The sequence below is a fragment of the Haliotis cracherodii genome, unplaced genomic scaffold, assembly GCF_022045235.1.
Source record: "Haliotis cracherodii isolate W230 unplaced genomic scaffold, xgHalCrac1.p SCAF_10, whole genome shotgun sequence".
Taxonomy (NCBI): Eukaryota; Metazoa; Mollusca; class Gastropoda; order Lepetellida; family Haliotidae; genus Haliotis; species Haliotis cracherodii.
Genome location: NW_027266265.1, coordinates 49,054,350 through 49,067,021, shown reverse-complemented (window position 1 = coordinate 49,067,021; position 12,672 = coordinate 49,054,350). Strand labels below are relative to the sequence as shown.

At 44.1% G+C, this 12,672-nt stretch overlaps 1 protein-coding gene across 1 annotated transcript; it reads left to right on the top strand.

Annotated features, from left to right (window-relative positions):
• Positions 1-201: 201 nt before the first annotated feature.
• Positions 202-12,134, top strand: LOC139454480 (lysosomal protective protein-like). The gene is made up of 13 exons (XM_071236210.1): positions 202-389; positions 1,107-1,221; positions 1,861-1,911; positions 2,954-3,040; positions 4,304-4,459; positions 5,365-5,456; positions 7,098-7,194; positions 7,685-7,858; positions 8,303-8,445; positions 9,209-9,284; positions 9,691-9,777; positions 10,358-10,462; positions 11,680-12,134. Exons 1-13 carry the CDS (start codon positions 223-225, stop codon positions 11,761-11,763), a joined length of 1,434 nt encoding a protein of 477 aa, XP_071092311.1. The 5' UTR covers positions 202-222; the 3' UTR covers positions 11,764-12,134.
• Positions 12,135-12,672: the final 538 nt, after the last annotated feature.

The window sequence follows — 12,672 nt, the reverse complement described above, 5'->3', positions numbered from 1 at the left end:
GAGCAGTATCGTCACAATATTGATTGAAACACCCCTTAAATTCCAATTACTGAATAGTTCACCCTGAATGTTTGACTCTGTTGATGGTACTAAACTTCGCCTGTTCTTTTGATAGTATGATTGAAATCTAAAACTATGTGTGCTTATCCAATTTGTCTTTCCATCACGTTGAAGAAGGAAGACTTAAAGGTACACCGTCAACAATCAGTCGAGCGTCCGGACATGGTCATGGCATCCTGGCTACTGGTCCTCGCTGTCCTCGCTGTGGGTGCACGTGCAGCTGTACCAGAGGACGAGATCACACAGTTGCCCGGATTGAGTCAACCTCCCAGCTGGAAGCAGTACTCTGGATATCTGAAGGCCTCGGGCACCAGGAAGCTGCATTACTGGTGAGAACACCTGGTGGTAACAGATACTGCTGGCTAGAACACCTGGTGGTAACAGATACTGCTGGCTAGAACACCTGGTGGTAACAGATCCTGCTGGCTAGAACACTTGGTGGTAACAGATACTCCTGGCTAGAATGCCCTAAGGAAACAAATACCGCTGGCTAGAACACCTGGTGGTAACAAATACTGCTAGTTAGAACACCTGGTGATAACAAATACTGCTGGCGTGGCAACAAATAGTGTTGGCTAGAATAACTAGGCATACTGCTGGCTAGAACACCTGGTGGTAACAAATACTGCTGGCTAGAACACCTGGTGGTTTCAAATACTGCTGGCTAGAATACCCTATGGTAACAAATACCGCTGGCTAGAACACCTGGTGGAAACAAATACTGCTGGGTAGAACACCCGATGGTAACAGATACTGCTGCTAGAACACGTGGTGGTAACAAATACTGCTGGCTAGAACACCTGGTGGTAACAAATACTACTGGCTAGAATAGCTAGAAATACTGCTGGGTAGAAACAAAATACTGCTGTTGGGAATACACATAGTTACAAAACACTGTTGCTGAGATAAAATGTCACGATAACAAAATACTATAGGCAGGTATTATCATTGTAGTAACATCATAATACTAAACCACTTCTGACAATAGCCTCCCTCGCTTGCAACCATTACCTGTAAAAACCCTCATCAATGAAATTTTCCTTTAGGTTTGTTGAGTCCCAGAGTTCCACACCGAAGACAGACCCAGTGGTTCTGTGGCTGAATGGAGGCCCCGGATGTAGCTCCCTGCTAGGGCTCCTCACAGAGAACGGGCCGTTTAGGGTGAGTGACCTGCTTCAACTGATGGATCCACGGATACCCTCGTTATAGGCGACGTCATGGATAAGGTGGTCAGGCTCGGTGCCTTTCTTTATTGCGAGTCTTCGTACCCAGACGGCTTGGGGCGTTTGTCATAATATGAATAATTGGATTGTCTGATCGAGACTCGATTATTTACAGGACGCCTCATATAGCTGAAGTATTACCGTGTAAGGCGATAAACAACAAGCAAAACCAAACAAAAGCTTTTAGATAACCCTGCCCGACGTTGATAGTATGTAGAGGACCTCTTATAACGTGAGGAAAACTAACTAAACGGTGTCCTTTGGCAGTTAAATGCATTTAACAGACATCCACAAAGCTCAAAGACGCACTTTTACCATATTTAAACATACACACACGTGTTTCGGGTATGCAATGCACTAAAACAGAATATACGCCATTTTTCACTGTTGCACACAAATAGCAGGAGTCACTGAGTGCCGTCCTGCTAACATGTCAAACTACACTGTGCTCTTTGTTATAGCTGTTCAATGCATCCGCATAGGTATGTGGTAATTACCCCGCTGAATAGCAAATCCTTCTGCATGACCCGCTTCTCTGATGACTTTTTTATTTGTTTTTTTATTTGCTACCCGACAGGTAGCAACAGATGGGAAGACGGTGCAGTATAATCCGCACAGCTGGAACGCGGTGAGTGAACAGTGTGGAAAGCAAGGGTGTGGGGAAATCGGTTACAGGAGAAGGGATAACATGGGAGGATCCTGGACAGACTAAGGGACACAACTCTGCTAACTATTTCCGACATCCGTACCCCACCGATAGAGAAGGTTGGCGGGGCCACCATCGCTTTTATAACGGCTATTCAAAAACAATACCGGTTTGTGTTGGTATCGATCCACACCTTCAAGTTGTCTAAAATATAATCATAATCACAGTCATTCCCAGCAGACATTTTGACCTCCTCATCACCATTTTATCAATGGCCGGTTTCTATACAGTCATATCAACATATTTTTATTACCCATAAGGCTAATAGTAACCGAGTGCAAATATCACTTCACGCCCACCAGTGTATTATTTGTTTCTTTCTGACAGCATTCTTGCCGTCGTTTGAATCTTACTGTTAAACCTCATTCTTACCATTCCATTGGCTAATCTGTACCACGGGACGAAACAATACATTTCAATGTAGACCCCCAAATCATGTGACTGACACTGACCTTGAATATTGACTCGTCTCATGATCAGTATTTACCTGTCACGTGATGAATATTGACTCGTCAGCTAGAAATAAGATGGCGTATGGTACACAAACATTTTACGGTTCGCAGCTAAGATACTGTAATAAACAGAGGACGGTTTAAAGACTGCATAACTTTTTTAATGAATTTTGGTATGACAAAACAAATGACAACTCTTGACGATTACTCTGCGGCCTCTTTCCGGTCAGACCACCTCTTGGGACGGGTCTAATTATTTGTATATTGTGTCATAAGGGCGGAATGACGTCACACTAGTAATGGCGTCATAGCTGAAGATTGTTGACGTCATTCGACAATTCTATTTTTTTGTCTAAGACGGCAAGAGGAGCTCAAAGGGATTAAGCTCTCGCTCGGGAAATACAAGAATTCATACACTCGTTTTGTAAAATCAGTATGACACTCATGCTCGTTCAATAATCCCTTTGAACAAACGTGTAATTTTGTACATCGAAGTGTTCCTCTGTTACCAGATCGCCAACATGCTGTTTCTCGAGGCTCCCGCCGGTGTTGGGTTCTCCTACAGTGACGACAGAAACTACACCACAGATGACAATGAGGTGACCCTCTCGGGAATACCACAAGGACCTTTATCATGTTGCCTGCATCACTTGTTGGCCATTTAACATAATGCCAACATCACTTCTTGATGATTAACATCTCTCTGCATCACCTGTTGTCCCCTAAACTGTGTACTGTACTACCTGTGTTCCATAAACATATGTGCTGCATCACGTCTTTACTATGAACATGTAGGGGCGGTCGGTTAGCCTAGTGGTTAAAGCGTTCGCTCGTCACGCCGAAGACCCGGGTTCGATTCCCGACATGGGTACAATGTGTGAAGCCCATTTCTGTGATATTGCTGGAATATTGCTAAAAGCGGCGTAAAACCATACTGACTCACTCACTCACTCACTACTGAACATGTGGCCTGTGTCGCTTTTTAACCATTAACACGTGCACAGCATCACATGTTTATCATTAACGTATGGTCAGTATCGCGTTTTTAGCATTAACATGTAGACTGCATCACGTGTTTACCATTAACATATGGATTGCAGCACGTGTTTACCGTTAACATAATGATTGCATCACGTGTTTAGCATTAACATGTAGACTGCATCACTTGTTTACCATGAACATATAGACTTCATCACGTTTTAACCATTAACATATGGATTGCAGCACGTTTTTACCATTAACATACAGACTTCATCAGTTGTTGACCATTAATATACAGACTTCATCACGTTTTAACCATTAACATATGGATGGAAACACGTGTTTATCATTAACATATAGACTTCATCAGTTGTTGACCATTAACATACAGACTTCATCACGTTTTAACCATTAACATATGGATTGCAACACCCTTTTACCAGTAACAATGACAACTTATCAACTGTTTGACATTGGCCGTATGTCAAGCTGTTTTGACACAATAGTAACTTATGTCAACTGTTGACATGGGCGGTACCAAATACTGACTCCAAAATCTAGATGGTAATTGCTACACGTTTCATTTCATTGAACTGAGCACCAGGTGTTCACCAGTTGACACAGTTCCGCGTAGACAATGCGCTGTTTTTACCATTAGAAATGGTCAGGTTTTTGCCTTTTTCGTATTTTTTTGTAGACGTGTGCTGTTTCTATCCTTTTATGTTTAGACGCGTGCTGTCTTAACTTCTAAATATATACATGCGCGACATTTAAACTTCCAGATATAGATCGAAAAACGTTATGTCGGTATATCGACTGTAGAATATTTCACACTGCTTGGACTGTGCCGGTTTTAGTGTCTGTCTTTTATGTGTTTATAGGTAGCCTACAACAACTATCTTGCCTTAAAAGATTTCTTCATGAAGTACCCTGAGTACAAGACCAACGACTTCTACATCACTGGGGAGAGCTACGGGGGCATCTACGTGCCGACACTCAGCGCAATCGTCGTCGACGACCAAGACATCAACTTTAAGGTGAATTTGTAGAGCGAGGAAACGCTAAAACAGTCACATTTTAAGATACACGAAATACAACATTCACATTACTAAAATATATGGCCTACATCTGTCACAGTACTCCGTGGTCTAGTCGATAGAGCATCTGCCCGGAGAGCGGAAGATCTGTGGTTCGATTCCCTCATACCAAAAGACGTTAAAGATGGTACTTGTTGTTACCCTGCCTGGCGCTCGGCATTAAGGAGATAAAGTTCGTACTAGTACAAGCAGCTACACATACACGTGCATGTACGTCGCTATGTAAGGGAAGTAATCGTGCACTCGACGTTATATCCCATTTCTTCTCTCCTCACAGTACTGCGATACATACCGTTCAACCACAGTACTAAGAAAATGCAACGCTAAGACATACGAGTTAACGCCCGCGGGGATTCCGGGTTAGAATTTGTCACCAGCAACCTATACCGGTCGTAAGAGGCGACTGAATGGACCGGTGTCCAGGCTCAGTGACTTGGTTGATTGCGTGGCATCGCACCCCAACGGAATGGATCATTCTCACAATATGAATCACTTTTTAAGTACTGCAGTCATATACCTGGAATATTTTTGAGTGCGGCGATAAACAACAAGCAATTAAACAAACAGTTTAAAATACACCTGAAAACCTCGTTAATCCGGACATACTTTATCCGGAAATTCCATACTACTCATTACTGCTGGGTACCCTTATATTTTAAGTCATTACTCCATAACCATAATTTGGTAGTTCAGAGGACTTCAGTGGAAACGCCAACATTGTTTCACAGTGAGTCTCTTGTCACGCTGAAGGCAGTTTAAACTTCACTCACTCACTCACTCATTCACTCACTCACTCACTCACTCACTCACTCACTCGTTAATGATGCTTCGGATCATCCTTCCAGGGTTTTGCAGTTGGCAATGGTGTCACTGACGCCATCATGCTCGACAACTCTATCATCTACTTCGCCTACTACCACGGCCTCACCGGGGACAAGTACGTACACTATAAAATATGTCCACAGCTGCCAGATACACCAGACTTAAGAACCCTCTTCCTTATGGCGCCCTGTTTGTGATGTGATATAGCAGCCAAGCATGACACTCCATAGCTGATATTGATGTACCAACTTGATTGACGACGAATGCTCATTTTGTAACAATGATTTAATGTGAACTTTACACGACATAATGAGTGAGTGAGTGAGTGAGTGAGTTAGGTTTTACGCCGCTTTTAGCAATATTCCAGCAATATCACGGCGGGGGACATCAGAAATGGGCTTCACACATTGTACCCATGTCGGGAATCGAACCCGGGTCTTCAGCGTGACGAGCCAACGCTTTAACCACTAGGCTACCCGACCGCCCCCGACATAATGATGATACCAGGTGTTCACGAAAAGTTGGGCGTATCCCGACCCACCGGTGGCACTTTGGTGGCACCGGTGGCACTCAGGGAATTGCATCGGACATCATTTTAGTCACTGATGCGTCAAATTTGGAAATGTCCTCCGACTGTCCACCATAAAACTGTTTGAAAGTTATACAGAGGCCTTAAATGTGGCAACCTTGATCAAACAAGATAAGAACTAGAGGCGTATGACGCTCTTTGACATTTTTGTATAAAGAGCAAGTTCGATTGTACCTTAAACGTTGTGAAATGTAGACACCAAAGGCTGGAGCTGCTGGTCATACAGTCTTGTGGAAAGTTTTTTTGTCACCCTGAATCGTTATGCATAGATCTAAATATGAGAAAGACGTGTCGGTCTCACTTGTCTCCTTTATTTTAAGTTCAGGTAGGGGTACGGGTGGCCCAGTCGTCTAAGGCGCCGCGATTCGCTGTGCAGAGTTGCGTCCCTTGGGCACGCCAGAAACCTATGAATGTGGGTTCGAATCCCGGTTCGCCCCGATTATGTTTCGAGGTTTGTCAGCACCATACCCATGCTCGTGGGTTTCACCGAAGTGGTAAACGTCTAAGATCTGCATCACTCCGGACTTTCCTCCCACATCAAGCTGACACGCCGCGATATAACTGGAATACTGTTAAAAGCGACGTTAAACCCAACTCACTCAAGTTCAGGTGGGTAAAATCAATGGAAGGGAATTTGCAGTGTGTCTGATGTTGAATGATATCAGATCGTCTATACACCTGAAGCTTTACAATTGGTTGAAACTTCTTGCCCAAATTCCTTTGTTCTGACTTTGGCAACCCGAGCAGAAAATACGATTCGTATGCATGAAGAAACAGATCAGACAGAAGAGGAGCACAGTTGATGCCCATGAGGAAGCATGCTTCTTGCCTAAATGTCTTACCCCCAATGTTTACATAGATGTTATCAATGACGAAGTCCAGCATTTCACATATTGTTTTCTCAGTAAGCTTCAGATGGGATTTGCTCTCATTTTGACAAATTGTCCTGAACCTCTGAAGACAGATATGTAACTGTATCTATGTTCACCATGTTTTTTTTACACACGCCTCATAGTTCAAGAAAAGAAGTTTTTCTTTTAGTTGGTCAAGTGGGATAGTGGTGTACAAAGTTGAATAATCATATGTTTTGACTTACTTCATTTTTTAGATTGCAAATTTCAGACTAATCCTTTACTCCCTCACTAACTCGGGTCGTGTCTTCTTCAGCACGTGGAACAACCTGATGACCTACTGCTGTAAGGGCCAAGAGGGCCGGTGCAACTTCTACAGCAAAAGCTCCAACAACACCAACTGCAAGAAAGCGGTACGCGTCAGACATTCCTTTAAGTAATGCTATATCGCAAAACTACTAATGCTTTCAGATGCCACATAATATAGTTTCTGTCATATGTGTGTGTGTGTGTGTGTGTGTGTGTGTGTGTGTGTGTGTGTGTGTGTGTGTGTGTGTGTGTGTGTGTGTGTGTGTGTGTGTGTGTGTGTGTGTGTGTGTGTGTGTGTGTGTTGGGAGGGGTGGGGGTGGGGGTTCTCGGTTGCCAAATGTTGTATGTCAGCAACTATTCATAATAGAACAACGTCGTCGGACGGCGCTGAACCGCCTTCGCGATGCATGTCTCCGAGCCAGACACAGGTAACGTATTGACTACGACGACAGTGGTGTCACGCACGCAGAGTATGGTCCAGCCAGCGACGGAGAACTGTGTGGTTCAGCGATTACCCACAATTTGATGTTTAGTGTCAAGGGGAGGTAAGACTGTATGTTGAAGACACAGTACACGTAATGCTTCGCTCCTCAGCTGTTCGAGACTTTCACAGCACTGTACAGCAGCGGCCTCAACGTCTACAACCTGTACGGAGAGTGCGTGAACACGGCGACTGGACTGACATACGACGTCATCACAGGCACCTACACCTCCTCTAACTTCGGCTGGTTCCTGCCACACTCACCACAAGTTCAGGAAGAAATCAGAGTAGGCCTGAGAAAGAGAATATTGATTTTTTCTCCACCTCAGTAAACTTGTCGTAGGTGACAGAACAGAAGAACTCCGAATGAGTTTTGAGTATTTAAGGATGTCATGTCCAGAGTAAAGGGACGGAGCATGTTCCTCTTATATATTGCTCTTATATATTACTTATTGTCATCGTGAGAAAGAAAAACAGACAATATGCCAAGCCTACCTGGGCATTTTACCGAATGCGAACTATTATGCAGATGACGCGAGACTATGGAATGTGGCGTCGTGAACACGGGGTGTCGCTAATCGCACTGTCAACACTGAAACAATGTGACGTCACATCAGCTTATCAATCAGCATTGAGAATCGCTAAAATGTCGCGCAAATATCAGCAAGTTCCGATGTACATTTTCACTGTTAGGGTAATATCTGCCATCACAATGTTTTTATTGTCTCAAGGTGATGAAGAGTCTCCCATCCGAGAAGCTTCGGATGGCACCACCCTGTCTTAATGAAACAAACGTCCTTGTATACCTGAGTCAGTCGGAGGTGCGCCGAGCTCTACATATACCGGACTCTGTTCAACGTTGGGACTCTTGCAGGTACGTTTCAGAATGGCTGGCTCTAAAAAGAGACATTTATTCATAATTATGAGACCGCCTTCGTGGTCTAGTGGTAGAGCGTCCGACCGGTTCGATCCCCGGCCCCGTCATACCAAAAGACGTTAAAAGATGGTACTTGTTGTTACCCTGTCTGGAGCTCGGCATTAAGGGGCTAAAACAAGGACTGGTCGGCTCGGAGTCAGTATACTGTGTCTGAGTTGGGTATTCCTGTGAAACTGCGGAATGCTATCTCAGTGAGCTAGCACTATAAATGGTCATCAGTCCGGACTAGTACAAGCAGCCACACAAACACGCACACGTACATGCAGGTCGCTATATAAGTGCAATAATCTTGGACGCGACGGTAAACCCCATTTCACCTCACCTCATAATTATGATGATTTTAGGAGCGCTTCCGATCGAACCTATTTCACACTCTGATTGTGGCAATTTCACCTTCGTCTGGTAGTTCGCTAGGTTCTACAAAACTATTCCGTTCATTACATTGAATGAAATAATCAACAACTGTGCACTAATCAAATATTGAAATCTAAAGATCACACGTGTGTTTATATTTTATAATCACAATCTGACCCACTAACTTTGGAATGCAATCGAACTTAACCCTTGTTTACATACGACGATCCTGCTAATTCAATCCATCCATATCCTGCAATAGAAGTATTGCATTTCACTCACGTAATGTTGACTGATTTCCCAGAACATCTCCTTGAGTTAGTGATGAGCAATATGCGTGTTTCAGCGGACCGGTGTCTCAGGGCTACAAGACCACGTACAGGACAGTGAAGGAGCAGTACCTTAAGGTCCTCGACGCAAAGGTTTGCATACGTCATTGTCCTCAGGTTCCAAGAAGTATAAATTTAGGAACCGATTCTCCAGCTTATGGTGTCCTTGGGACCAGATTCTCCAGTTAATAGCTTTGTTGTATTGCGACCGATTCCCAGTCGATGGTGCCATTGTCAAGGGGCATTTCTCCAGTTAATACTGAGTATCTTTATTGTGACACATGATCCAGTTCCTTCGACTATATTATTACAGATTCTTTGAAAAGGACGTTTTGAGGGACTAGGTTCTCTTGTAAATATAAAGTATCTTGATGACCAACATTCCAGTTCGTTTTAACAGAATGATAGAATGATTCAGAAGGATGCTAACATATTGATTGAGAGAAGAGTTACATATATTTACTTCCTGGTATGTTATGATATAACGTTGATGCTGCAGAAACGAGTGTTGGTGTACAACGGTGATGTGGACATGGCCTGTAACTTCCTGGGAGACGAATGGTTTGTCGACTCCCTCGAACTGAAGGTAGGGCTCTTTCTTTTTTGTAATAAGATATTAGGGACACTGAGGTATGAAGTAGTATCCGTTTGCTGTGAGATTTGGCTGTATACAGCTCGGTGTGTGTGTTGTCTGTGTGTGTGTGTGTTGTCTGTGTGTGTGTGTGTGTGTGTGTGTGTGTGTGTGTGTGTGTTAGAGAGAGAGAGAGTGTGTGTTGTGTATGTGAGTGTGTGTATGTCGTGTGTGAGCGTGAGTGTGTGTGTGTGTTAGTTAGCATGTGTGTGTGTTAATGAGTGTGTGTGTGTGTTAGTGAGTGTGTGTGTTGTGTGCGTGAGAATGTGTGTTGTGTGCGTGAGAGTGTGTGTTGTGTATGTGTGTGTGTATGTAAGTGACTGTGTGTGTGTTGACTGTGTGTGTGTGTATGTGAGTGAATGTGTGTGTGTGTGCGCATGCGTGCGTGCGTGCGTGTGTGCGCGTACGTGCGTGAATGCACGTGTTTGTGTTGTTTGACACCACACTGTAAACCTGGAATCCACACGTCCCTGGCAGTTCATATCAGGCAACACATATCATCCTTGTCATCAATGCGTACATGTGCTGTTGCTAGAGCGTCCAGTTCCGCAAGCCTTGGTACTACACCGCCGCCGACATGACAAAACAAGTAGGGGGATTCGCCAGAGGGTTCGAGAATCTCGTGTACGTCACGGTCAGGGTACGTGCCGTCGTCTTATCATCTTCCTAAGATCTTCCCCAACCAACAACGTCATAGGTATTTGTCTCTTTAACCTTCCAACAGGTGTAATAGATGAGCGTCTCCAGGTGTCATAGATACACGTCTCTAGGAACCATACATCCACGTCTATAGGCATCACAGGTTCGCATCTCTAGCTGCCATAGATCGACGTCTAAGTATCATAATCCGCGTCTCTAGGTATAGCAGGTCCGCATCTCTTGGTGTCACACATCCGTGTCTGTAGGGGTCATAGCTCCACGTCTCCATGTGTCACATATCCACGTCTCCAGGTGTCACATATCTGTGTGTCATAGATCCTTCTCTATGGGTATCACAGATCCTCCACCCTGGGTGTCATAGATCAGCGTCTCCGGGTGTCATAGATCAGCGTCTTTGGGTGCCATAGATCAGCGTCTCTGGGTATCATAGATCAGCGTTTCTGGGTGTCATAGATCCTTCTCTGTTGGTATCAAAGATCCTCCTCTCTGGGTGTCATAGATCAGCGTCTCAAGGTGTCATAGATCAGCGTCTCTGGGTGTCATAGATCAGCGTCTCTGGGTATCACAGATCCTCCTCTCTGGGTATCACTGATCCTCCGCTCTGGGTGTCATAGATCAGCGTCTCAAGGTGTCATAGATCAGCGTCTCAAGGTGTCATAGATCAGCGTCTCAAGGTGTCATAGATCAGCGTTTCTGGGTATCATAGATCCGTGTCTCTAGGTATCATAGATCAGCGTCTCTGGGTATCATAGATCCGCGTCTCTAGGTATCATAGATCAGCGTCTCTGGGTATCATAGATCCTCCTCTCTGGGTGTCATAGATCAGCGTCTCAGGGTATCATAGATCAGCGTGTCTGGATATCACAGATCAGCGTCTCTGGGTATCATAGATCCTCCTCTCTGGGTGTCATAGATCAGCGTCTCAAGGTATCATAGATCAGCGTGTCTGGATATCACAGATCAGCGTCTCAAGGTATCATAGATCTTCCTCTATGGGTATCACAGATCCTCCTCTCTGGGTGTCATAGATCAGCGTCTCAGGGTGTCATAGATCAGCGTCTCTGGGTATCATTCTCTTCCTCTCTGGGTATCATAGATCCATAGAAGAACATAAATGAATTAAAAGATAAGCACTGACCAACAAACTGCAAGGGGAGGCGACAATCCTGCATTTAATATTTGACGTTTTGTTTGCAGGGATCCGGTCACATGGTTCCCTCAGATAAACCTGAGCCAGCACTTGTGATGTTCACCAACTTCATCAAAAATAACCCTTTCTAGATCAATACACGTTCAGGACTGAATGATCATCTAGAAACGTATTACCAAGTGACTGTCTGTACTATGGGTTCTCTGGTGTCCTCAGTGTATAGCTTCTAGGGAAAAGGCACAGTCTAAATAAGTCTTAATGTTTCTCAAAGAATCTTGGAAATGTTCAAAGAAAGTACAGAAAGGTCATGTTCCCCATGACCATGTACGGTAACGTCAAACGGAGCCATTGTTCCTCAAGTGACAGAGTAGTGATGTTTGGCAAGCCTTTTTAGTACTAAATAGCGATTTGTAGATTTCATTACTTTATGTTATATTTTGTATTTCATGTTTACATAGTTTTTAAGTAAAGATTATTTTAAGAATAAACGATATACTTCATATTTGTGTCAGTTCTGTGTTTTCTATTCTCAGTGAGAGAATTACTCCTCTCAGACTATCGTGTATCTATCAGGCTCACAGTGAGAGAACTACTCCTCTTAGACTATCGTGTATCTATCAGGCTCACAGTGAGAGAATTACTCCTCTCAGACTATCGTGTATCTATCAGGCTCACAGTGAGAGAACTACTCCTCTTAGACTAGTGCGTCTCTATCAGGCTCACAGTGAGAGAATTTCTCCTCTTAGACTAATGTGTCTCTATCCGGCCTACAGTGAGAGAATTACTCCTCTTAGACTACCGTGTATCTATCAGGCTCACAGTGAGAGAATTACTCCTATCAGACTAATGTGTCTCTATCAGGCTCACAGTGAGAGAACTGCTCCTCTCAGACTATCGTGTCTCTATCAGGCTCACAGTGAGAGAACTACTCCTCCTAGTGCGTCTCTATCAGGCTCACAGTGAGAGAATTACACCTCTCAGACTAGTGTGCTCTGTCAGGCTCACAGTGAGAAAATCTATCCTCTCAGACTAGTGTGTCT

Bases quoted from the DNA above. Each gene is read 5' to 3' on its own strand.
- LOC139454480 (XM_071236210.1), top strand. From the start codon at position 223: ATGGTCATGGCATCCTGGCTACTGGTCCTCGCTGTCCTCGCTGTGGGT. The intron at 7,859-8,302 runs GTAGGCCTGAGA...TATTGTCTCAAG, and splicing joins AAGTTCAGGAAGAAATCAGA to GTGATGAAGAGTCTCCCATC. The intron at 9,778-10,357 runs GTAGGGCTCTTT...TGCTGTTGCTAG, and splicing joins TCGACTCCCTCGAACTGAAG to AGCGTCCAGTTCCGCAAGCC.